Genomic DNA, 25,638 nt, shown 5'->3' on the forward strand with positions numbered 1-25,638 from the left:
ATTTTTTTGGAATGTTGCGGAATGTTCTGGAATTTGGTAAGATTTTAAAGAGACTTGAAGAATTTTGAGGGATTTTTCTATGGTGTGTGGAAATTTTTAAGGTTTTTGACTTTGAGGAGACATGAAGCATTTTGAAGTATTTTTCTTAAATTGAGTGGAAATTTTTGGAGATTTTGTGGGATGTTTCTGGAATTTGAAAGACTTTGAGGAGACATGAAGAATTTTGAGGGTTTTTTTAGATTGTGTGGAAATTTGTCAAGATTTTGTGGGATATTTCTGGAATTTGGTAGGGTTTTGAGAAGACTTGGGGAGTTTGTTGGGATGTTTGTGGAATTTTGTGGGATGTTTGTGGAATTTGTAAGACTTTGAGGAGACATGAAGAATTTTGAGGTATTTTTCTTAGATTGTGTGGAAATTGGAAAAGTTTTTGTGGGATGTTCCTGGAATTTGGTAGGGTTTTGAGAAGATTTAGGGAGTTTGATGGGATGTATGTGGAATTTTGTGTGATTTTTCTGGAATTTGGTTGGATGTTTTTGGAATTTTGTGGGATTTTGACTAGACTTGAATAATTTTGAAAGGGTTTTCTTAGATTGTGTGCAAATGTTTGGAGATTTTGTTGGATGTTTCTGGAATTTGAAAGACTTTGAGGAGACATGAAGAATTTTGAGGTTTTTTTTTAGATTGTGTGGAAATTTGTCAAGATTTTGTGGGATATTACTGGAATTTGGTAGGGTTTTGAGAAGATTTAGGGAATTGTGTGCGTTGTTTGTGGAATTTCGAAAGACTTTGAGGAGACATGGAGAATTTTTAGGTATTTTTCTTAGATTGTGTGGAAATTTGTGGAGATTTTGGGGGATGTTTCTGGAATTTGATGGAGTTTTGCGAAAATGTAAAGAATTTTGTGGGAGGTTTCTGGAATGTTGTGCGATTTCTTTGAAATGTTGTGGAATGTTCTGGAATTTGGTAGGGCTTTGAGAAGGTTTAAGGAGTTTGTTGGGATGTTTGTGGAATTGTGTGGGATGTTTGTGGAATTTCGAAAGACTTTGAGGAGACATGAAGAATTTTGAGGTATTTTTCTTAGATTGTGTGGAAATTTGTGGAGATTTTGTGGGATGTTTCTGGAATTTGGTAGCGTTTTGAGAAGACTTAGGGAGTTTGTTGGGATGTTTGTGGAATTTTTTGGGATGTTTGTGGAATTTTGTGGGATTTTGACTAGACTTAAAGAATTTTGAAAGATTTTTTTTAGATCGCTTGCAAATTGGAGGAGATTTTGTGGGATGTTTCTGGAATTTTTTAAGGTTTTTAGAAGATTTAGTGAGTTTGTTGGGATGTTTGTGGAATTCCGTGGAATGTTTTTGGAATTTGGTGGGATTTTTGAGGGATTTAGCAGGATTTTTCTGGAATTTGGTAGGGTTTTGAAAAGATTTTTCTGGAATTTTGCGGGATGTTTGTAGAATTTTGTGGAAATTTTTGTGGGATGTTTCTGGAATTTGGTGGGGTTTTGAAAAGATTTAAGGAATTGTGTGGGATGTTTCTGGAATTTGGTAGACTTTGAGGAGACATGAAGGATTTTGAAGTATTTTCATAGATTGTGTGGTAATTTGTGGAGACTTTTGTGGGATGTTTCCGGACTTTGTTAAGGTTTTGAGAAGATTTAGTGAGTTTTTTGGGATGTTTCTGAAATTCCGTGGGATGTTTTTGGAATTTGTTGAAAATTTTGTGGAATTCCGTGGGATGTGTCTGGAATTTGGTAGGGTTTTGAGAAGATTTTTCTGGAATTTTGTGGGATGTTTCTGGAATTTTGTGAAAATTGGAAGAGTTTTTGTGGGATGTTTCTGGAATTTGGTAGAGGTTTGAGAAGATTCAGGGATTTTGCTGGGATGTTTGTGGAATTTTTTGGGATGTTTCTGGAATTTGGTGGGATTTTTGTGGAATTTGGTGGGATGTTTCTGGAATTTTGAGGGATTTTGACTAGACTTGAAGAATTTTGAAAGAGTTTTCATAGATTGTGTGGTAATTTGTGGAGATTTTGTGGGATGATTCTGGAATTTGAAAGACTTTGAGAAGTCCTGAAGAATTTTGAGGGGTTTTTTTTAGATTGTGTGGAAATTTGTCAAGATATTGGGGGATATTTCTGAAATTTGGTAGGGTTTTGAGAGGATTTTTCTGTAATTTTGTGGGATGTTTGTTTAATTTTGCGGAAATTGGAAGAGATTTTTTGGGATGTTTCTGGAATTTGGAAGGGTTTTGAGAAGATTTAGGGAATTGTGTGGGATGTTTGTGGAATTTCGAAAGACTTTGAGGAGACATGAAGAATTTTGAGGTATTTTTCTTAGATTGTGTGGAAATTTGTGGAGATTTTGTGGGATGTTTCTGGAATTTGAAAGATTTTGACGAGTCATGAAGAATTTTGAGGGGTTTTTTTATATTGTGAGGAAATTTGTCAAGATTCTGTGGGATATTTCTGGAATTTGGTAGGGTTTTGAGAAGATTTTTCTGGAATTTTGTGGGATGTTTGTGGAATTTTGTGGAAATTTTTGTAGATTTTGTGGGATGTTTGTGGAATTTGGTAGAGTTTAGAGAAGATTTAGGAGTGTGTTGGGATGTTTGTGGAATTCCGTGGAATGTTGTTGGAATTTGGTGTGATTTTTGAGGGATTTAGCAGGATTTTTCTGGAATTTGGTAGGGTTTTGAAAAGATTTTTCTGGAATTTTGCGGGATGTTTGTAGAATTTTGCGGAAATTTTTGTGGGATGTTTCTGGAATTTGGTGAGGTTTTGAAAAGATTTAAGGAATTGTGTGGGATGTTTCTGGAATTTGGAAGACTTTGAGGAGACATGAAGGATTTTGAAGTATTTTCATAGATTGTGTGGTAATTTGTGGAGACTTTTGTGGGATGTTTCCGGACTTTGTTAAGGTTTTGAGAAGATTTAGTGAGTTTTTTGGGATGTTTCTGAAATTCCGTGGGATGTTTTTGGAATTTGTTGAAATTTTTGTGGAATTCCGTGGGATGTGTCTGGAATTTGGTAGGGTTTTGAGAAGATTTTTCTGGAATTTTGTGGGATGTTTCTGGAATTTTGTGAAAATTGGAAGAGTTTTTGTGGGATGTTTCTGGAATTTGGTAGGGTTTTGAGAAGATTTAGGAAATTGTGTGCGATGTTTGTGGAATTTCGAAAGACTTTGAGGAGATATGAAGAATTTTGAGGTATTTTGCTTATATTGTGTGAAAATTTGTGGGGATTTTGTGGGATGTTTCTGGAATTTGGTGGAGTTTTGCGAAAATGTAAAGAATTTTGTGGGAGGTTTCTGGAATGTTGTGCGATTTTTTTGAAATGTTGTGGAATGTTCTGGAATTTGGTGAGATTTTGAGAAGACTTGAAGAATTTTGAGGGAATTTTCTAGGATGTGTGGAAATTTGTAAAGATTTTGTGGGAAGTTTCTGGAATTTGGTGGGGTTTTGAGAAGATTTTTCTAGAATTTTGTGAGATGTTTCTGGAATTTGGTCGGGCTTTGAGAAGGTTTAAGGAGTTTGTTGGGATGTTTGTGGAATTGTGTGGTATGTTTGTGGAATTTCAAAAGACTTTGAGGAGACATGAAGAATTTTGAGGTATTTTTCTTAGATTGTGTGGAAATTTGTGGAGATTTTGTGGGATGTTTCTGGAATTTGGTAGCGTTTTGAGAAGATTTATGGAGTTTGTTGGGATGTTTGTGGAATTTTGTGGGATGTTTGTGGAATTTTGTGGAAATTTTTGTAGATTTGGTGTGATGTTTCTGGAATTTGGAAGGTTTTGAGAAGATTTAGGGAGTTGGTTGGGATGTTTGTGGAATTTTAAAGGACTTTGAGGAGACATGAAGCATTTTGAGGGTTTTTTTTAGATTTTGTGGAAATTTGTCAAGTTTTTGTGGGTTATTTCTGGAATTTGGTACGGTTTTGAGAAGATTTTTCTGGAATTTTGTGCAATTTTCGTAGAATTTTGTGGAAATTTTTGGAGATTGTTGTGGGATGTTTCTGGAATTTGGTAGGGTTTTGAGAAGATTTATGGAGTTGGTTGGGATGTTTTTGGAATTCCATGGAATGTTTTTGGAATTCGGTGGGATTTTTGAGGGATTTTGCAGGATATTTCTGGAATTTGGTAGGGTTTTGAAAAGATTTTTCTGGAATTTTGTGGGATGTTTGTGGAATTTTGTGGGATGTTTGTGGAATTTCGGAAGACTTTGAGGAGACATGAAGAATTTTGAGGTATTTTTCTTAGATTGTGTGGAAATTTGTGGAGATTTTGTGGGATGTTTCTGGAATTTGATGGAGTTTTGCGAAAATGTAAAGAATTTTGTGGGAGGTTTCTGGAATGTTGTGCGATTTTTTTGAAATGTTGTGGAATGTTCTGGAATTTGGTGAGATTTTGAGAAGGCTTGAAGAATTTTGAGGGATTTTTCTAGGCTGTGTGGAAATTTGTAAAGATTTTGTGGGGTGTTTCTGGAATTTGAGAAAGTTATGCAATAATGTAAAGGATTTTGTGGGAGGTTTCTGGAATTTGGTAGTGTTTTTAGAAGACTTGAAGAATTTTGATGTATTTTTCTTTGATTGTGTGGTAATTTGTAAAGATTTTGTGGGATATTTCTGGAATTTGGTAGGGTTTTGATAAGAGTTAGGGAGTTTGTTGGGATGTTTGTGGAATTTTGTGGGATTTTTCTGGAATTTATGGAATGTTTGTTGAATTTTGTGAGAATTGGAAAAGTTTTTGTGGGATTTTTCTGGAATTTGGTAGGGTTTTGAGAAGATTTATGGAGTTTGTTGGGATGTTTGTGGAATTTTGTGGGATGTTTGTGGAATTTTGTGGGATTTTTGTGGAATTTGGTTGGATGTTTCTGGAATTTTGTGGGACTTTGAGGAGACATAAAGCATTTTGAGGTATTTTTCTTAGATTGTGTGGAAATTTTTGGATATTTTGTGGGTTGTTTCTGGAATTTGTAAGACTTTGAGGAGTCATGAAGAATTTTGTGGGTTTTTTTAGATTTTGTGGAAATTTCTCAAGTTTTTGTGGGATATTTCTGGAATTTGGTAGCATTTTAAGAGGATTTTTCTGGAATTTTGTGGGATGTTTGTGGACCTTTGTGGAAATTTTTGTAGATTTTGTGGGATGTTTCTGGAATTTGGAAGGTTTTGAGAAGATTTAGGGAATGTGTTGAAATGTTTGTGGAATTCCGTGGAATGTTTTTGGAATTTGGTGGGATTTTTGAGGGATTTTACAAGATGTTTCTGGAATTTGGTAGGGTTGTGAAAAGATTTTTCTGGAATTTTGTGGGATGTTTGTAGAATTTTGTGGAAATTTTTGGATATTTTTGTGGGATGTTTCTGGAATTTGGTAAGGTTTTGATAAGATTTAGTCAGTTTTTTTGGATGTTTGTGGAATTCCGTGGGATGTTTTTCGAATTTGGTAGGGTTTTGAGAAGATTTTTCTGGAATTTTGTGGGATGTTTGTGGAATTTTGTGGAAATTGGAAGTGTTTTTGTGGGATGTTTCTGGAATTTGGAAGGGTTTTGAGAAGATTTAGGGAATTGTGTGGGATGTTTGTGGAATTTCGAAAGACTTTGAGGAGATATGAGGAATTTTAAGGCATTTTTCTTAGATTGTGTGGAAATTTGTGGAGATTTTGTGGGATGTTTCTGGAATTTGATGGAGTTTTGCGAAAATGTAAAGAATTTTATGGGAGGTTTCTGGAATGTTGTGCGATTTTTTTGAAATGTTGTGGAATGTTCTGGAATTTGGTGAGATTTTGAGAAGACTTGAAGAATTTTGAGGGAATTTTCTAGGATGTGTGGAAATTTGTAAAGATTTTGTGGGAAGTTTCTGGAATTTGGTGGGGTTTTGAGAAGATTTTTCTCGAATTTTGTGAGATGTTTCTGGAATTTGGTCGGGCTTTGAGAAGGTTTAAGGAGTTTGTTGGGATGTTTGTGGAATTGTGTGGGATGTTTGTGGAATTTCAAAAGACTTTGAGGAGACATGAAGAATTTTGAGGTATTTTTCTTAGATTGTGTGGAAATTTGTGGAGATTTTGTGGGGTGTTTCTGGAATTTGGTAGCGTTTTGAGAAGACTTAGGGAGTTTGTTGGGATGTTTGTGGAATTTTTTGGGATGTTTGTGGAATTTTGTGGGATTTTGACTAGACTTGAAGAATTTTGAAAGATTTTTTTTAGATCGCTTGCAAATTGGAGGAGATTTTGTGGGATGTTTCTGGAATTTGGTAGACTGAAGAGACGTGAAGCATTTTGAGGTATTTTTCTAAGCTTTGTGTAAAATGGAGGAGTTTTTGTGCGAAGTTTCTGGAATTTGGTAGGGTTTTGTGAAAATGTAAAGAATTTTGTGTGAGGTTTCTGGAAGGTTGTGTGATTTTTTTGGAATGTTGCGGAATGTTCTGGAATTTGGTAAGATTTTAAAGAGACTTGAAGAATTTTGAGGGATTTTTCTATGGTGTGTGGAAATTTTTAAGGTTTTTGACTTTGAGGAGACATGAAGCATTTTGATGTATTTTTCTTAAATTGAGTGGAAATTTTTGGAGATTTTGTGGGATGTTTCTGGAATTTGAAAGACTTTGAGGAGACATGAAGAATTTTGAGGGTTTTTTTTAGATTGTGTGGAAATTTGTCAAGATTTTGTGGGATATTTCTGGAATTTGGTAGGGTTTTGAGAAGACTTGGGGAGTTTGTTGGGATGTTTGTGGAATTTTGTGGGATGTTTGTGGAATTTGTAAGACTTTGAGGAGACATGAAGAATTTTGAGGTATTTTTCTTAGATTGTGTGGAAATTGGAAAAGTTTTTGTGGGATGTTCCTGGAATTTGGTAGGGTTTTGAGAAGATTTAGGGAGTTTGATGGGATGTATGTGGAATTTTGTGTGATTTTTCTGGAATTTGGTTGGATGTTTTTGGAATTTTGTGGGATTTTGACTAGACTTGAATAATTTTGAAAGGGTTTTCTTAGATTGTGTGCAAATGTTTGGAGATTTTGTTGGATGTTTCTGGAATTTGGTAGGGTTTTGTGAAATTGTAAAGAATTTTGTAGGAGGTTTCTGGAAGGTTGTGCGATTTTTTTGGAATGTTGTGGAATGTTCTGGATTTTGGTAAGATTTCAAAGAGACTTGAAGAATTTTGAGGGATTTTTCTATGGTGTGTGGAAATTGGAAAAGTTTTTGTGGGATTTTTCTGGAATTTGGTGGGGTTTTGGGGGAGATTTTTCTGGAATTTTGCAGGATGTTTGTAGAATTTTGTGGAAATTTTTGGTGATTTTTGTGGCATGTTTTTGGAATTTGGTGGGGTTTTGAGAAGATTTTTCTAGAATTTTGTGAGATATTTCTAGAATTTGGTAGGGCTTTGAGAAGGTTTAAGGAGTTTGTTGGGATGTTTGTGGAATTGTGTGGGATGTTTGTGGAATTTCAAAAGACTTTGAGGAGACATGAAGAATTTTGAGGGTTTTCTTTAGATTGTGTGGAAATTTGTCAAGATTTTGTGGGATATTTCTGGAATTTGGTAGAGTTTTGAGAAGATTTTTCTGTAATTTTGTGGGATGTTTTTGGAATTTTGTGGGATTTTTGTGGGATTTTGCAGGATATTGCTGGAGTTTGGTAGGGTTTTGAAAAGATTTTTCTGGATATTTGTGGGATGTTTGCGGAATTTTTGGAAATTGGAAGAGTTTTTGTGGGATGTAACTGGAATTTGGTAGGGCTTTGAGAGGATTTAGGGAATTGTGTGGGATGTTTGTGGAATTTCGAAAGACTTTGAGGAGACATGAAGAATTTTGAGGTTTTTTTCTTAGATTGTGTGGTAATTTGTGGAAATTTTTGTTGGATGTTTCTGGAATTTGGTAGGGTTTTGAGAAGATTTAGTGAGTTTGTTGGGATGTTTGTGGAATTCTGTGGGGCGTTTTTGTAATCTTGAAATTTTTGTGGAATTTTGTGGGATGTTTCTGGAATTTGGTAGTGTTTTGAGAAGATTTAGTCAATTGTGTGGGATGTATGTGGAATTTTAATACTTTGAGGAGACTTGAAGAATTTTGAGGTATTTTTCTTAGATTGTGTGGAAATTTGTCGAGATTTTGTGGGATGTTTTTGAAATTTGGTGGAGTTTTGCGAAAATATAAAGAATTTTGTGGAGGTTTCTGGAATGTTGTGCAATTTTTTTGAAATGTTGTGGAATGTTCTGGAATTTAGTGAGATTTTGAGGAGACTTGATGAATTTTGAGTGATTTTTCTAGGATGTGAGGAAATTTGTAAGCTTTTTGTGGGAAGTTTCTGGAATTTGGTGGGGTTTTGACAAGATTTTTCTAGAATTTTGTGAGATGTTACTGAAATTTGGTTTTGTTTTGAGAAGGTTTAAGGAGTGTGTTGGGATGTTCGTGGAATTTTGTGGGATATTTCTGTAATTTTGAAGGACATTGAAGAGACATGAAGAATTTTGAATAATTTTTCTTAGATTGCGTGCAAATTGGAGGAGATTTTGTGGGAAATTTCTGGAATTTGGTAGACTTTGAAGAGACATGAAGGATTTTGAGGTATTTTTCTTAGATTGCGTGCTAATTGGAGGAGATTTTGTGGGATGTTTCTGGAATTTGGTGGAGTTTTGCGAAAATGTAAAGAATTTTCTGGGAGGTTTCTGGAATGTTGTGCGATTTTTTTGGAATGTTGTGGAATGTTCTGGAATTTAGTGAGATTTTGAGAAGACTTGAAGAATTTTGAGGGATTTTTCTAGGATGTGTGGAAATTTGTAAAGTTTTTGTGGGATGTTTCTGGAATTTAGTGGGGTTTTGAGAAGATTTAGGGAGTTTGTTGGGATGTTTCTGGAATTTTGTGGGATTTTGACTAGACTTGAATCATTTTGAAAGATTTTTCATAGTTTGTGTACAAATTTGTGGAGATTTTGTGGAATGTTTCTGGAATTTGAAAGACTTTGAAGAGATGTCGTGGTTTTAAACCAATAACTGAGAAAATTACTTATTTCTTGCTGTGAGATATGGATTAGAACAAGAGCAAAACAGGCCTAAAACTTTAAAGGAAAAAGGAAAGTTTATTGACAAACTACAATAATAAGAACACCAGAATAAATTTCCAGAAAACCTTTTCATCCCCTATCTACTCACTATTTCCTTGTTCACATGACAACAGAGACAAAAACTTTGGAACTTTGATGGTTAAAACAGTCCCAATTCTTGCTACAGTCTTTTCACCAGTCTTTGTAGAGAAACAGAAGTTTCTTCCTGTTAATTTATGGAGATTCTCAGAAGAAAACTATTTTTGTTATAGTTTTCCATTGCCCTAATGTTAGCTGCCCAGAGCTGCTATTATTAGAGCCCACTCCTCCCATTTTCACATCACTCTGAGGTTTGTATGGGCCATGAGTCTAGGGGTAGCATTTTTAAGGATAAGTTATTCAAAGGCAAAAAGTCTTCTTCATCTGTTTCTGTGAGCTTCACTAGAAAACAGTTTTCTCATTGCCTCTCAAGGCTTCAAATCTCCCAGCACTTCACTATACCACAATTACTCTACTTTTTACTCAAATTTACAATTTGAACACTTTATTCCTCTCTAGATTCTGTATCATGAATTAAAGGAGTTCTTTTCAGAACTGTCCATCTCCATAGTTTTAACAGAAAGATATTTCAGCTTAATTAAAGCATCTTCTTAATTCTCTACCTTTTCTGAAGCTTCTTTTCTTTCCTGTCAGTGGTAGTTTATAAAGTCTCTTTTCATGTTGATCACTCTCTCTCTCTCTCTCTCTGGATAAAAAGATTAATCCGCAAGTCTCATCTGGGTAATGAAAGAGTTAAAATCTTGCCCAGGCTTTTTGTAGGTGGTTCGGTGATCTCTGCTGAACAGGAGCTGGAGCCGTCTGCGATGGAAAGTTCCTCATGGCTGCTCTGGAGAGTGTAGTCGCCGCTCCAGCCCGCTGCAAGTCCAGGGCCTCTCTCTTTCTTCTCTCGGCATTTTCCAGTGAATTTAGTTACAGCAAAACCTGCAGCTGAGCCAGAGATCGGTTCGGCCCGGCCCGGGCCCGAGGAAAACCTTCCGTAGGCCCCCCGCCATCTGCCGGCCGGGACACGCGGCTGGCCCCGGCCCCGGCCCCTCCCGGCCGCATGGCCTGGGCAGGGAACGGGAGGCCTGGAGCTCTGCCACCCTTCACAGCCAGGAAACAAAGAGAACCAAGAGAGCTCTGGTTTTACACTTTAAGGTAGGGTTCACAAGTTGATCCCACTTTTCAATGGCGTAAACTGCTGTCAATTCTCAGCAATGACCGATAATTGGTCAGGAGAAAAGACTCCAGGCAGTTCCCAGCAACTCCAACTCCCTTAAAGGTAAAGTTAACTCCATGACAATATGATTATATTGTTTTAATTAAAGGTTTCAAGCTAGGACAGCAGTGCTGCCCACAATTTTTCATCAGTTAGTTCTTTTTGAGGCTAAATTTGATTAATGAGAGGGGTTTCCCTCTCCACTGTTTTTTTGCTGAGTAAGCATTCTTTGAATTTTTAACCCATTCCTCTCTTCGGGCCACTGGCAAGAGATGGATCTCATTCCTTTCTTCATCTAATTGTTTCTGCAAAATTTCAACTAGGTTTTGAAAGGAGATGTCATGGCTTTAAACCAGTAACTAAAAAATTACTTATTTCTTGCTGTGAGATATGGATTAGAGCAAGAGCAAAACAGGCTTAAAACTTAAAAAGGGATAAAGAAAGTTTATTAACAAACTACAAGAATAAGAACACCAGAATAAACTTCCAGGAAACTCTTCTATCTCTCACTACTTGACCATTTCTTTGTATACATGACCACATAGAGACAAAAAAAATTTTGAACTTTGGTGGTTAAAAACAGTCCCAATTCTTGCTACAGTCTTTGTAGAGAAACAGAAGTCTCTTTCTGATAACCTATGGAGTTTCTCACAAGAAAACTATTTCTGTTACAGTTCTCTGTTGCTCTGATGCCAGCTGCCCGGAAATCTGTCATCAGTTCTTCTCCTCTCATTTCACATCACTCTGAGGTGTGTATGGGCCATGAGTCTAGGGATGTCATTTTAAGGATGAGTCATTCAAAGGCAAAAGTCTTCTTCATCTGTCTCTGTGAGCTTTCCTAGAAAACAGTTTTCTCATTGCCCCCAAGGCTTCAAAATCTTCGCTTTACTCAGTTCCAGCAACTCACTGTATCACAATTACTCTCTCTTTTGCTCAAAAATCCACACTTTGAACACTCCAAGCTTCCCAATACTCTGTCATGAATTAAAGGAGTCTTTTTAAGCTATTATTGTCCATCTCCATAGCTTTAACAGAAAGGTATTTCAGCTTGTAAAGCATCTCCTTATTCTCTCTTCCTCATTTAAAACTTAACTCTTTTCCTCACTGGTTTTAGTGGTTTTATGATGTCTTCTTCATGTTGATTGTCTCTCTCTTTCTCTGTCTTTCTGGGAAAAAGGAGTAATCTGTACGTTTTATTCAGGTAGTAAAAGAATTAAAAGCTTTAGAAAAGCTGCAAGAGTTCATGGTGTCAGGTTTCAGTCCAGCAGCAGAAACTGAAAACTAAACCAGGTTGGCCGGCTCTGCTTTCTTTTCCTCCGCGCTCCCCCCGCCCCCGTCCCCCCCCCTTTGTCCTCTGCGGCCTTGTCCGGCTTGGGGGGGGAGGGGGCAGGGGAGAAGGAGGAGGCCACGACAGAGCCTTGTTACCTTTTCAGAAGCCAGAAACAAAGGAGCGGACCAGAGTGCTCTGACTTTACATATTAGGGCGGTGTTCACAGTTTGAATTCACTTTTTAAAGGTCAAAACTGCTGTCAGTTCTTAAAAATGACTGATAATTGGTCAGGAGGAAAGTCTCCCATCCGCCACCAGCACCTTCAACTTCCTTAGCTCCTAAAATCACTATAAAGGTAAAGCCACCCCATGACATCAATTAAAGACAGGAATGGGAGCGTGGTGGGGAAAAAGGGTTTCTGGAAGTTTTATTCTGCTTTCTTAACCTTGTAGTTTGGTTAATAAACTTACTCGTTCCTTTAGGTTTTAAGCTTCTTTTGCCCTTCTCATCATCCACATCTCACAGCAAGAAATGAGTAAGTTTTACAGTGATTTTCTAACTAATGCTTTAAAACCACGACAGGCGTAACAGAGAGTGGAACACTGGGGCTGTGCCTGCTGTGGTGTCACAGAGAGGAGAACACTGGGGCTGTCCCTGCTGTCGTGTCACAGAGAGGGGGAAATTGGGACAGTCACAGCAGTGGTGTCACAAAGAGGAGGACATGGTAGCTATCACTGCTGTGGTGTCACAGAGAGGAGAACACTGGGGCTGTCCCTGCTGTGGTGTCACAGAGAGGGGAACACTGGGGCTGTCACTTGTGCTAGTGTGTGTTAGATTGACATTTATGAAAAAAAGAGAAACAGCTAAGGAAGTTAAGGTTGCTGGAAACTGATTGGAGATTTTTGTCCTGGCCAATACCTGGCCATTTCTGGAACTGACAGTAGTTTTGCCCATTGAAAAGTGACATCAACCTGTGAACACCACCCTTTCAATTTTAAGCCTGGGAATTTCTCTTTCTCTTTGCTTTCTGGCTTTTGAAGAGGTAACAGGGCTCTGGTTCAGCCTCCACCGCTCCACGTCAGACAAGGCCGCGGCGGGGAGCGGGGCTGGCTGGAGTTCTGCGGTTCCTGGTGCTGGATGGCGACTGTGAAGTGACAGGAGCCCCTTCCCAGAGGGGCTGAAGCCCTTGCAGGGCTCGCTGCGCCTTGTGCAGCGGGGCTGCCGGGTCAGGCCACTTCCTGGCTCGGCTGCAGTTTCTGACGCTGCTGGCTTTCAGCAGAGACTGCCGAGGAAGGGGAGGGAAAGCTCTTGAGCTGCGGCGTGCTGAGACAGTGGCCACACTCCTCCAGAGCAGCTACCAAAAATCTTCCCTGGCAAACGGCTCCAGCCGCTGCCTCGGCAGAGATCAAGGCCTGGGCAAGAGTTTAACCCTTTCACTAGGCAGATGAGACTTGCAGATTAATCCTTTTTCCAGAGAGAGGGGAAGAGAGAGGGATCACCATGGAAAGAGACAGCATCAAGGATCAAAGGCAGCAAGGGAAGGAATTAACCCTCAGATGGAAAGACAATAAGGAGATGCCTGAATAAGCTGAAGTTTTTTTTTGTTCAAGCTATGGAGAGGGACAATAATGTCCTGAAAAAACTCCTTTCATTCCTGAAAGAGTATTTTGGGGGGAATGGAGTATTTCAAAGTGTAGATCTGAGCAAAAGTAATTCATTGATAAAGCTGAGTCAAGGGTGAAGTGGTTGTAATCCTAGGAGATGCTGGAAGAGAAAAGGAGAAGTGAGAGTTGTTGAAGATTTGTGGCTCTTAAGAGACAAAGCAAAAATTTCTGTTTCCAGAGATGGTCACAGAGACAAACGAAGAGAACTTTTGCCTTGGAAGATCTCATCCTTCAAAGGACACCCCTTGAATCACGGCCCAAGAACACAGCTCAGAGTGGTGTGAAATGGGAGGAAAGGACTGATGGCAGAGTTTCCTGGGCCACTGGCATCAGAGCAATAGGAAGCCACGAGAAAATAGTTTTCTTATGAAAAACTCCATAGATTGACAAAAAAGAACTTCTTTTTCTCGACAAAGACTGCTGAAAAGACTATAGCAAAGTTTGGACTGTTTTAACCACCAGGGTTTGTTTTTTTTCCTCTATGTTGTCAATTAAAGACAGGAATGCCAGCGTGGTGGGGAAAAAGGGTTTCTGGAAGTTTTATTCTGCTTTCTTAACCTTGTAGTTTGGTTAATAAACTTACTCATTCCTTTAGGTTTTAAGCTTCTTTTGCCCTTCTCATCATCCACATCTCACAGCAAGAAATGAGTAAGTTTTACAGTGATTTTCTAACTAATGCTTTAAAACCACGACAGGCGTAACAGAGAGTGGAACACTGGGGCTGTGCTTGCTGTGGTGTCACAGAGAGGAGAACACTGGGGCTGTCCCTGCTGTGGTGTCACAGAGAGGAGAACACTGGGGCTGTCCCTGCTGTACTGTCACAGAGAGGTGGAAACTGGGACATTCACAGCGGTTGTGTCACAGTGTCATGGGGTGGTTTTACCTTTATGGTAGTTTTGAGAGCTAAGGAAGTTGAAGGTACTGGTGGCTGATGGCAGTCTTTCCTCCAGACCAATTATCAGTCGTTTCTAACAATTGACAGCAGTTTTGACCATTAAAACGTAGAGTCACCCTGTGAACACCTCCTTAAGATGTAAAGTCAGAGCACTCTTGTCCTCTTTTGTTTCTGGCTTCTGAAAAGGTAACAAGGCTCTGTCTTGGCCTCCTCCTCTCCCCCCCCGCCCTCCAGGCCAGACAAGGCCACAGAGGATGAAGGTGGGGGCGGAGGAAAAGAAAGCAGAGCCGGCCAACCTGGTTTAGTTTTCAGTTTCTGCTGCTGGACTGAAACCTGACACCATGAACTCTTGCAGCTTTTCTAAAGCTTTTAATTCTTTTACTACCTGAATAAAATGTACAGATTACTCCTTTTTCCCAGAAAGACAGAGAAAGAGAGAGACAATCAACATGAAGAAGACATCATAAAACTACTAAAAACAGTGAGGAAAAGAGTTAAGTTTTAAATGGGAAAGAGAGAATAAGGAGATGCTTTACAAGCTGAAATACCTTTCTGTTAAAGCTATGGAGATGGACAATAATAGCTTAAAAAGATTCCTTTAATTCATGACAGAGTATATTGGGAGGAATGGAGTGTTCAAAGTGTGGATTTTTGAGCAAAAGAGAGAGTAATTGTGATACAGTGAGTTGCTGGAACTGGAATAAAAACTGTAAAATAAACCCAAAACTTACTTTCCTTTGAGATCTCACCAACAGACAGAAGACTCTGCATCGTTGGATGGCGGAGTGGACTTCGACATTGGTAGCTATAATCCCCTTACTCTCTTTCTTTGTGCTTTGCTTATTCCTCTTTTCCCTCTATCGCATATTAGTGCTGATGAGCACTCAGTAAAGTGTGTTCTGCTGTTTGAGTCCCTGGTTTGCTGATAATCTTTTGTACTCTGCGATCAAATAAAAGAGTCACATCACGAATCCCACCTTGCGGATCGTGACATAAATTGGCATCATGGACCAGGCAGCTCCTCAAGCGGCCGGCCGCTCGGCACGGTGGCAGCGCCTGTGGGGGCTGAGGAGCGGGCCGACGGGGCCACCAGCGGCTTGAGGCTCGGTCTCCTCCCTTTCCGAGGAAGCTTTCTCGCCGGCGCTCTCTCGGAGGCTTTCGCTCCGACGGCGGCTTCCTTCCCGCTCGCCCCCAGCCGGCCCCACCGAAACCTGCAGGCGGACGGCAGCCCCGCTGACCGAGCCAGCCGGGCAGAAACCGAGGCGGGAGCAGGGCCGCCATCTGCTCGGGCCCAGACGCGGGAGGGAGCGCCGCCGGCTTCTGAGGGCTCCCTCCTTCCCTCTCAGGGAGACGCGAAGGCGGCGAGGCGCTCAGGCCGATAGGGGAGAGCCGCTCGACGCGTCACACGGCGGCCCGCCGGCTGACAGCAGGTCTACCCAGGTGCCGGCCGACAGCAGGTCTACCCAGCGGGCAGCCGACAGCAGCCACCAAAGGCCGCTCGCGTGCCACTGGGCTCCACCCCAAAGGCCGCCAACTGCCGAGGGACGCTGTCCTGGTTTAGGACAAATTTGGGAGAAAACCTCCAATGGGGCTTCCCCCGGGAAGCAAACCCAGGTGGCCCTTTTCTCCCACCCCTCAACCGGTTCGGAAGAGATTTCTCTGAGAGAAGTGGAAAAATCCTGTTTATTTCACAGGCACAGCTCTACCTAGCACAAGAATGAACGATATCAAATTACAAAACCTCTCGCCATTCAGAAGAGATGACAAAGTTCAGAGGGTCTCTTTCTGTGGGTGTTCGCTCTGTTAATCAGTCCCTCTGGTGCTGGAAAATGCCGCTGCCCAGGCTGGGCTCCCGGTAGTCCACGGGTGCAAGCTCCCGGTGCTCCCCCGAGTCCCCAGTCCAGAGCAGGTTCGATTCGTTTCAGAAAAAGGGAAAGAAAACAGTCCAGGAAGACCTCTCTGCTCCGGCTAGTTGGAAAGCCAAGGCGATCTGTGTCTTGTTGTCTGTCTGTGCTGTAGTCAAAACTCCCGATGTGTGGGGAGCAATTACAGTCTGATAACAGACCCGGTGCTTCTTTTCCACTCACTTTTACTCTTAGATGGAATTTTAAGAATACAAAATCTGTGTCTGGGTTAGGTGGACGAATGGGGATACAATTTAACATCATAATCAACCCAGGACACGGGGGGTTCCTCAATTCCTCAATTTTTTTTTTCTGGAGGTTCACCCCCTCCCCCAATATTTCCTCCATCCCCCTCCCCCCAAACTGAGGTGAGAAAATGTTTTTTTTAAATTTTTTCTGGCTTTTTTTTTTTTTTTTTACCTTCCCCCCCCTTTTTTTTTCCTTTTTTCATCTTTTTATTTATTTACACTTAATTTGGGGGGCCAAGGGGCAGGAATTTTGGGGTGGGGTCACCTGGGGGGACAGGAAACAGGGAGACCCCCCTCCCCAAAAAAACGGAAAAAAATCCTGAGATTTCTGGTGTTTCTCCCCCCACCCAAGGTGTGAAAAAATTTATGTTCTCAGATTTTTGGTGATTTTTGGGGAGAGAGTTGCAATTTTGGTGGAGGTTTTGGGAAGGCTTGCTGGTTTTTGGGGAGTTCTCCCAGGATTTGGGGTGGAATTGGAGAAATTTGGGGGTTCGGGGGGAAATTTGGGGTTTTGGGGCAAAACTCTGAAGGTCCTGGGGGGAATTTTGGGGTTTTAGGGCAAGAATTTAAGGATTTTTTTCTAACATTTGGGTGTTTGGGGAGGAAGTTTGGGGCTTTGGGGAGAACTTTGGGGTTTTTAGGGAGAGGATTTGGGATTTGGAGAAAAAAATTGGGGATTTGGGGGGGAAAATTTGGTGGTTTTGGGGGGAAATTCAGGGGTCCTGGTGGAGTTCTGATTTTGGGAAGGGGATTTGGGGAGGATTTTTTGTGTTTTGGGGGAATTTCCATTGATGGGGAGAGGTCCTAATCGCAGTGAGGAGGGGCATTTTGGGGAGGCCTGAATTTGGGGAGGGGTCTCAGGGAGGATTCCCAATTTTCGAGTGAGATTTGGGGGATTTTCCAGCAATGGGGAGGTGTCTTGGGGGTGGGATTTGGGGAGGGGTCTCATCGGGGCACTATCCTAAGCTGGAAGCGGGGGAGATGTTGGGAGTGGAATTTGGGGAGCGTAATAAATGGAAATGATTTGTGCTAACAAAATTGTAACTATTTGGAAAATTATTATTAGAAGCAATCAAGGGAATTGGTGATACAAGGCAGATGTACCCCTTTGCAGATGTTACATGTTGAAATTAAGGTACAGGATGTAGTTTTGAGGTAAGTGGTGTCCCAAGAAGAAATCAACCTTGAGATGGATAAAGTTGGAACAACTTTAGGCATAGGCCTGAAGATTATGAAGTGTAAGACTAATTAGTGGAACACAATGCTTATTTACATAACACTTAGTACACATGCAAAACCGGTAAGTTTATCCAGAGGACAATGAGGATGAGCGTAAGCCTTCATCCAAAATACCATCGAAAGGAGACTGAAGGCCCCCTAGCAACAAGTGAGGCTTGCGCCATGAAGAATAGTGATGTAAAATTAAAGAATCAAAAACAGGAGGAGACTTAGGGGAAACATGAATGAATATGTATAAGCATACAGTATATAAGTTTAGTTTGAATTGCTTTGTTTTGGTACGTGAGGCAGGGTGAGAAGCCCTGCCCATACCCCAGTCAGTTTTGCTCATGCTTTAATCATACTCAATTACTAGCAAATTATATTCACATATATATATATATATATGAAGATATTCACTAAATTGTACTCTTTTACTGAATTGTTTTCCTTTTATACCAAATATCTATTCAATCCACTAAATAGGATTATTTTATTATATTGCATGCTTGTATTCAATTCACTAAATTGTATAATTTTTTCCCTTGTTATTTAATTGCTGTTAATTCAATAGATCTAGTTGTCTGATTTTAATTTCATTTACAACAGTACCAAGAAGAAAAGGGGCTTACTGAGAGCAAGCAAACTTAATCCTCTGCCAGGACACAAATTTAGAGGGCAAAAAATTAAAAAACCCCACAGCATCAGCCCAGCTTCCCAGTGAGAAGGGTTGGAACTCTCTGCCCTCAACACTTCCCCAGCAGGTTTACAAAGGTAGCTGGGATCTAAGCTGTGCCCTCTGAATCAACAGAGCCAGCCTCCCTTCAAGCTGAAAAACCACGGCCCCAGTTATAGCCCTGGGTGCCTCCTGTGCCCCAGAGAATGGCCCGGCTCACCCGGCCCAGCCTGGCCCGAGCAGCCCGGACTGGCCTCAAGGGATGGGCTCCACCTGCCCGCTGTGCCCACAGGCCGGGCCCAAGGGCTCACAAGAGGCTTCCTCCCAGCTCTGCAAAACCTTGGCCAAGACTGTCCCCTTTGCTGTGCTGAGAAGAGTAAAAACCCCTCTCAATTTAACCCCACTGCACTCCTCATGGGGAATCCCTGCACACCTTAGGAGAGAGCCCAAATTTGCCCTGTGTGCCTCATGAGGTGCAGGCCCAGGTGATGCCACTGAAGGAAATGTGCCCTCACAGCCCAGGGACGCTCAGCACGGGCTCCCCCAGCCCCTCGGGGCCCCACCGCTGGTCACGGCAGCCCCTGCCTGGCTCCTGCCTGCCCACACCGTGGGCACCCCCGGCTGCTCCTGGACATGGAGCTCAGCCAGGGCTGGTGCTGTGTGGGCTTTGCTGGTGGTACCAGCCAGACACTGGGGTGAGAGCTCCATCTCTTTATTTGAACAAAAAACATGGGCCAACCCCTGCTCTGGTGGACAGGGGCTGCCCAATTTCAGTCCTGGCCAGGGAACAGGGCCAGGGGGCTCAGGGGCAGAGGGTCTCGCTTGGGAGGTGTGCGTCTTGGGATGCCCTCAAGACGGGGATGCAGCCGCAGCACAGCAGATGGGGAGAGATGTGAAGAGCGAGGATAACAGGTCAGCTTCTCAGAGACTAAAATCTTTGGCTGCTCTTCTGAAGCTGCAGAGGTGCTCCTGTGGAGAGAGGAGGTGGCTGAGGCCCCCAGCTACCGCTGGCACTCAGGGACCCTCCTGAACAGCAGGGCCCAGAGCGGCCAAGGCTCCCCAGCATGGCTGGAGCTGCTGGCACAGCTTGGCCCAGCTGGACAGCTGCCCCTCAAGGCCCCAGCGAGCAGGGGATGGCTCTGGGCAGGGTCCCTGGCCAGGAGCGGGCCCCAGAGCACCTCTGCCTTTCAAGGGCAATCTCATCCCCGCTCTTTCTCCTGCCCACCTTGCTTTGCCTCTGCCTGCTGCTCCTGGGGCTGCTCTTGGCCAGGCAGCCTCAGTGGGAGCCAGCACTGGCTGCAGCCCCAGCGGGCTCCCCAGGACAAGGCCCAGCAATTAAGAGGCCAATGAAAGGCCTGGGCAGCAGCATAACTCTCAGCACAGTTATTTGGGCAACCACTGACTACCCACAAGTGCACAGCAGTCTCACTGGGAATGTTTCCTGACTATGAGCAGCCTTTCAAGAAGCTGTTTGAGGCCGAGATCGCAAAACACTCACCGTTTTCCCTTCTGGCAATACCAGATTCCGGCACAGCACATCATCAGGAAAACTGCTCCACCAGCCACAATGGCCATTAACTTAATCAAACCATCTGTTCCCTGGTAGAAAACTCTTCTCATGCTCTCCCAGATCTTCTGAGCATGTGCTGTGGTGCCAGCTGCATCTGTGGGAGCAATGGGCAGCGTGAGCCTGTGCTGTGCTCCACTGCTGAGCTGGCAGCACGCTGGATACAGCCAGGACGTTCTCTGTTTCCCCCAGAGCTGGGGCCTGCAGGCACCTTGCCACCCCTTGGCACAAGACTGCTCAACCCCCTGAGCTCGAATGGCACAATTTCTCTGTGCTGTGCTGGTCTTCTCCAGGCAATACTTGTCAAAGACATGGATAAGGATCAGGAAAATGCCTAAGGTTTTGGAAATGCTCCAGGGCCACCCCTCTTCCAAACAGACCCTAAACCTGAACTAGCCTGAGACTGGAAATTTTCAGGGGATCTCAAGGTGTGCGTGCCCCATGGTGCAGTTTGGGTTCCCTGTCAGCTGATGCCAAATGCTTTCCTGCAGAGGCTGGGGAGAAGCTGCAGCCAGGCCAGGCTGGGAAACAGCCCTGCAGGCCATGAAAGCAGCAGTGGGGCAGCAAGGCTGCCATGGATTCCTTCCTGCTGTGCCGGGCACACGGTGTGTCCTGATGTGCAGAGAAAGCCCCCGGCTGCTGAGTGTCAGGAGGAGGCTGAGGGACATGGACCCACCATGGCGTCCCTCCAGATCATTCAGGATTACGTCCAGGTGTTTGAGTTCCCCCATTGCTACATTACTATCTCCTATAGGTTTGTTCTTCTTTCTCAGGGGACCATTATATAAAGTATTTGCATTTCCCAGGAATGGATCCCACAGAACCAGTGGTCAGCCTGTGGGATCAGCAGGGAGGCACCACACACCCCAGTGATGGGAGCTGGGCTTGCTGGCAGAATTTAGCTCAGGAGCTGGGAAAGTCCTCCCTGCAGACACACCTATAACTCAACAGCCACAGAAGCTTCAGTCATGTCTGCTGATCTGCACAGGCAGCACTGAGCCACAGGAGCAGTGAGAGGATCACGCAGGGTGAGGGCACAACCATGCACGGCTCTGTCCTGGCACCTGCAGCAATGCCACCGTGGCCGAGCCTTGGGCTCTGAGCTGGAGGCTCTCCCAGGGGGAAAGGCCTTGACCTACCCTCATAATCTTCCTCATCGTCAGGCTCAGTAACTGATATGGATGGGGAGTCCGGATCATCTTCATCATCAGGTTCATCTGCAAAGAAAGTCAGGACAGAACAACTCCCGTGACACTGCTGAAGATTCTTCTTCAGGCTGGAGTGGCAGTGAGTACACCCAGGTGACTGCTGCCCTCCAAGGCACTTCCTCATCTCTGCCTTCCACTCAGTAGCAAGGACAGGGGGACCACGTCCCTGCAGTGGGCCCACAATGGGATGGAAGGAGCCCCTTGCACGGCAGTCAGGGGAGAAAGGACTCCCTGGAGCTGCCAGCAGCTCTGAACTGAGCCTCAAGCAGGGCCAGGGCTTGGCAGCTGGAGCAGGAGCATCTCAGGTTCCCTGGGGCCAGAAAGGAGCCACACAAGGCAGAGCCCCAGGGCACAGCCCTGAGCCCAGCCCTTCCCTCTCTGCTCTTCTCTGTGGCTGTACAGAGCACACGGAAGGAGACACTGGCATTACACACAGGAAGAAGATTGACAGCTAAATGCTCCTTCCTCCCACTGACAGCAATGCTGTGGGATCACTCAGGGCTCCAGAAGGGAGCAGGGTAAGGTTTCCAGAATCCGTCAACCTTCAGACTCTTGAGGGAAATGGCAAATGAGTGAGCTTTTGCCACCTTGACACGGATTGTTCTGTGTGGAAAGGGACATTGAGAACTTGCCTCCAGCATCTGGCAAGGTCTTCAAATCGCCATTTACCAGCACTTCCAGATGCTCCATGTCACCATGCCAATCTAGAAGGGAGCACAGATCAGAACCATTCCATGGTGTGCTGGGATCCCCTTCTGCCTTAGGGAACTGGGCACTGCAAGGAGGTCACGTAAGGCCGTGGGAGCCACATGTCAATGGACATGGCCAAAGCTGCAGAGGGGCCTGAGGAAAGCTCTGGACTGGCTCTGGACATTCTCAACACCTTTTCCATGCTCTGTGCAAAATCCCTGAAAGGCAGGCACTGCCAAGGAGCAGAGATTTACAGCTCAAGCCTCAGCAGGGCTCAGGCCCAGAGGCACAGCAATTACCTCCTGGGACTGTGCCTGGCATGGCCTCCCTTCCTGCAGCAGAGGCTGCCCATGAGCCACTGCTTCCTCTGGGAAACGCTGCCTTCAGCACAGCCTTTGGGTTCATCTCTGGAGGAAGGAAGAGCCACAGCTTGATCAGATAGAACCATTCCCCATTGAGGAGGTGGCATGTTCAAGTGGCAATATTTGTTAAAGTCATGGTTAAGGATCAGGAGAAAGGCCAGGTTATTGGGGCTGGCCAGGGCCCTCCCTCCTCCAAACAGCCCCTACACCTGATCTAGCCCAAGACCGGGAAATTGCAAGGGATCTCTGGCTGTGCATGGCCTGTGCTGCAGTTTGGGCTCCCTGTCAGCTGATGCCAAATGCCTTCCTGCAGGGACTGGGGAGAAGCTGCAGCCAGGCCAGGCTGGGAAACAGCCCTGTAGGCCGTGAAAGCAGCAGTGGGACAGCGAGGCTGACATGGATCCCTTTCTGCTGTGCCAGCCATAGCATGTCCAGATGTGCAGAGAAAGCCCCCAGCTGCTGAGTCACAGGAGAAGGCTGAGGGACATGGACTCACTATGGCGTCTCTCCAGTTCACTCAACATCTTATCCATGTGTTTGGATGTCTCCAGCGACTTACTATCCTCTGTAGGTTTGTTCCTCCCTCTCGGAGAACCTTAACAGAAAGTATTTCCATTTCAGATGAATGGATCCCATAGAACCAGGGCTCAGCCTGTGGGATCAGCAGGGACACACCACTCACCCCTGTGATGGGAGCTGGGCTTGCGTGCAGCAACCAGAAAAGGAGCTTGAAATGTCCTTGATGCAGACACACCTGTAACTCAACAGCCACAGAAGCTTCTGTCACCTGGTTTGTGACAGGTTGTCAATGATTATTTCTTGTTGGGACAGTGAGAACATACCTGCATGGGGCTCCAGAGGCTTAAAATCTTCATGCAGCCAAGCTGCTGGAGGAGCCTTCCTACCACCCTTGTCTAGAAAGGAGCACAGATCAGAACCATTCCATGATGTGCTGGGACCCCCTTCTGCATTAGGAAACTGGGCACTGCAAGGGGGTCGGGGGATGGCCAAGGGAGCCAGATGTCAGTGGACATGGCCAAAGCTGCAGAGGGGCCTGGGGAGCTCTGGGCTGGCTCTGGACACTCTCCACCTTCTTTGCAGGCCCTGTGCAATATCCCTGGTGGGGCAGCGGCACCAGCCCAGGGCCCAGGGGCTCTCCCTGCCACAGAGGAAACCATTAAGCCCTGGGCCAAACTGCAGCATTCAGTGCCACAGACATCCCTACCTCCGTCCTGCCCTCTCTCCTGCCCTCCGTCCTTCAGCTGGGACAGCTCCCCCAGCCCAAGGGGACAGAGCCAGGCCCTCTCAGGGCACACTGGAGCTTTACCCTCCCCTCAGCCCTTTCCCCACCATGGGCATTCCTTGAAGCCGCTGCCAGGTTTTGGGATGTGTCTCCCATGGAGGGACCTCAGCAGAACTGCTCAGTAGCCGAGTGCCCTGAGCCTGCTCAGGATAATTCCTCTGCACTGTGCTCACACAGCCAAGCAACAGAGATGGCAGCTCAAGCCTCAGCAGGGCTCAGGCCCAGGGGCACAGCAATTCCCTCCTGGGACTGTGCCTGGCATGGCCTCCCTTCCTGCAGCAGAGGCTGCCCATGAGCCACTGCTTCCTCCGGGAAACGCTGCCTTCAGCACAGCCTTTGGGTTCATCTCTGGAGAAAAGAAGAGCCACAGCTGGATCAGGTGGGGCTGTTCCCCAACAGGAAGGTGGCATCTTCGAAAGGCAATACTTGTCCAAGTCATGAATAAGGTTCAGGATGCCATCAAAACTTCGGAGCCAGGACAGGGCCCTCCCTCCTCCAAAGAGCTGCCATTCCACATCTACCCCAAGACTGGGAAATTGCAAGGGATCTCTGGCTGTGCATGGCCTGTGCTGCAGTTTGGGCTCTCTGTCAGCTGATGCCAAATGCCTTCCTGCAGAGGCTGGGGAGAAGCTGTAGCCAGGCCAGGCTGGGAAACAGCCCTGCAGGACATGAAAGCAGCAGGGGGCAGTGAAGCTGCCATGGATCCCTTCCCACTGTGCCAGGCACGGCATGTCCAGATGTGCAGAGAAAGCCCCTGGCTGCTGAGTCTCAGGAGAAGGCTGAGGGACTTGGACCCACCATAGCGTCTATCCAGTTCACTAAGCATCTTGTCTTCTGTGGGTTTATTCCTCCCTCTAGGAGAACCTTAACAGAAAGTATTTCCTTTTCAGATGAATGGATCCCACAGAACCAGGGCTCAAGCCTGTGGGATCAGCAAGGACACACCACTCACCCCTGTGATGGGAGCTGGGCTTGCGTGCAGCAACCAGAAAAGGAGCTTGAAATGTCCTTGATGCAGACACACCTGTAACTCAACAGCCACAGAAGCTTCTGTCACCTGGTTCGTGACAGGTGGTCAATGATTATTTCTTGCTGGGACAGTGAGAATATACCTGCATGGGGCTCCAGAGGCAGAAAATCTTCATGAAGCCAAGCTGCTGGAGGAGCCTTCCTACCACCCTCATCTGGAAGGAAGCACAGATCAGAACCATTCCATGGTGTGCTGGGACGCCCTTCTGCATTAGGGAACTGGGCACTGCAAGGGGGTTGGGAAAGGCCGTGGCAGCCAGATGTCAGTGGACATGGCCAAAGCTGCGGGGGGGCCTGGAGAGCTCTGGGCTGGCTCTGGACACTCTCCACCTTCTTTGCAGGCCCCATGCAACATCCCTGGTGGGGCAGCGGGACCAGCCCAGGGGCTCTGGGGACTCTCTCCCACGCACAGAGGAAGCCCTCCCTTAAGCCCTGGGGGAAAACCATCCCCAATGCTTCCCAGGGAGAAGGAAGTGCTGTCTCAGGAAAGGGAAGCCAGGCCCTGGGCTCACCTGCTCCCTGTGCTTGCCACGGAGCAGCCTGGGCAGCCCTGTCAGGCAGGGCCACTGCCAGGAGGAGCAGGAGGATGAGGTGCAGAGCAAAGGCCATGGTGCCTTGTCCACTGCCAGTCCTGCAGCTCTTGCTGCCACCACTGTCCTGACACCGCTGTCCCAATGTCAGCACCGCTGCTGCCGCCGCCGCTGCTGCCACAACAGTCGTGGTCAAGGACTGACTGCTCGGTCCTTGTGGTGCTGTGCAACCACGGGGCTCTGGGACCTCTGTGACCTCAGAGCCTGCTGTCACCTCAGCCTGCTGTCACCCCAGAGACTGCTGTGACCTCATGGCCTTGGCTGTACCCCCTGAGTGTTCTCCCATCTGTACTCCAATCTGTACTGGACTGATTGTAAATCTTTGACTTCATCAAAGTGTCATTGCTAAACAAAACCTTGGTTTTGCCTGCTGACATTGCTGGTCATGTTCTGTCCCATGAGATGCTCTTGATGGTTGCCTCTTTTCCTGGGCATGGCACTGGAGGAGGTCCAGGCCCAGGTGATGCCACTGAAGGAAATGTGCCCTCAGCCCAGGGACACTCAACACAGACTCCCTCAGCCCCTCGGGGCCCCGCTGCTGGTCACAGCAGCCCCTGCCTGGCTCCTGCCTGCCCACACCGTGGTCAGCCCCGCCTACTCCTGGACATGGAGCTCAGCCGGGGCTGGTGCTGTGTGGGCTTTGCTGGTGGTACCAGCCAGACACTGGGGTGACAGCTCCATCTCTTTATTGGAACAGAAGAGCTGTGTCAGGCCCTGCCCTGGCAGGAGGGACCCACCT

At 45.2% G+C, this 25,638-nt stretch overlaps 2 protein-coding genes across 2 annotated transcripts in view; one reads left to right on the plus strand and one right to left on the minus strand.

Moving 5' to 3' along the window:
* Nucleotides 1-25,638, plus strand: part of LOC147646801 (uncharacterized) — a 442,845-nt gene that overhangs the window by 383,817 nt on the left and 33,390 nt on the right. The gene's annotated exons all lie outside the window — the stretch shown is intronic.
* On the minus strand, nucleotides 18,851-25,044 carry LOC147646812 (uncharacterized). The gene is made up of 8 exons (XM_086872929.1): nucleotides 24,822-25,044; nucleotides 24,393-24,464; nucleotides 24,233-24,304; nucleotides 24,079-24,144; nucleotides 22,660-23,628; nucleotides 20,857-22,572; nucleotides 19,649-19,814; nucleotides 18,851-19,119 (listed from the first exon to the last, which is right to left on the minus strand). Exons 6-8 carry the CDS (start codon nucleotides 21,047-21,049, stop codon nucleotides 18,921-18,923), a joined length of 558 nt encoding a protein of 185 aa, XP_086729055.1. The 5' UTR covers nucleotides 21,050-22,572; nucleotides 22,660-23,628; nucleotides 24,079-24,144; nucleotides 24,233-24,304; nucleotides 24,393-24,464; nucleotides 24,822-25,044; the 3' UTR covers nucleotides 18,851-18,920.

The sequence above is a fragment of the Cyanistes caeruleus genome, unplaced genomic scaffold (assembly GCF_971803275.1).
Source record: "Cyanistes caeruleus unplaced genomic scaffold, bCyaCae1.hap1.1 HAP1_SCAFFOLD_78, whole genome shotgun sequence".
NCBI lineage: Eukaryota > Metazoa > Chordata > Aves > Passeriformes > Paridae > Cyanistes > Cyanistes caeruleus.

Bases quoted from the DNA above. Each gene is read 5' to 3' on its own strand.
- LOC147646812 (XM_086872929.1), bottom strand. From the start codon at position 21,049: ATGAGGAAGTGCCTTGGAGGGCAGCAGTCACCTGGGTGTACTCACTGC. The intron at 19,815-20,856 runs GTAGGTCAAGGC...TTGCTCCCACAG, and splicing joins CGATGAGGAAGATTATGAGG to ATGCAGCTGGCACCACAGCA. The intron at 19,120-19,648 runs GTGAGTGTTTTG...CTCTCTCCACAG, and splicing joins TATTGCCAGAAGGGAAAACG to GAGCACCTCTGCAGCTTCAG.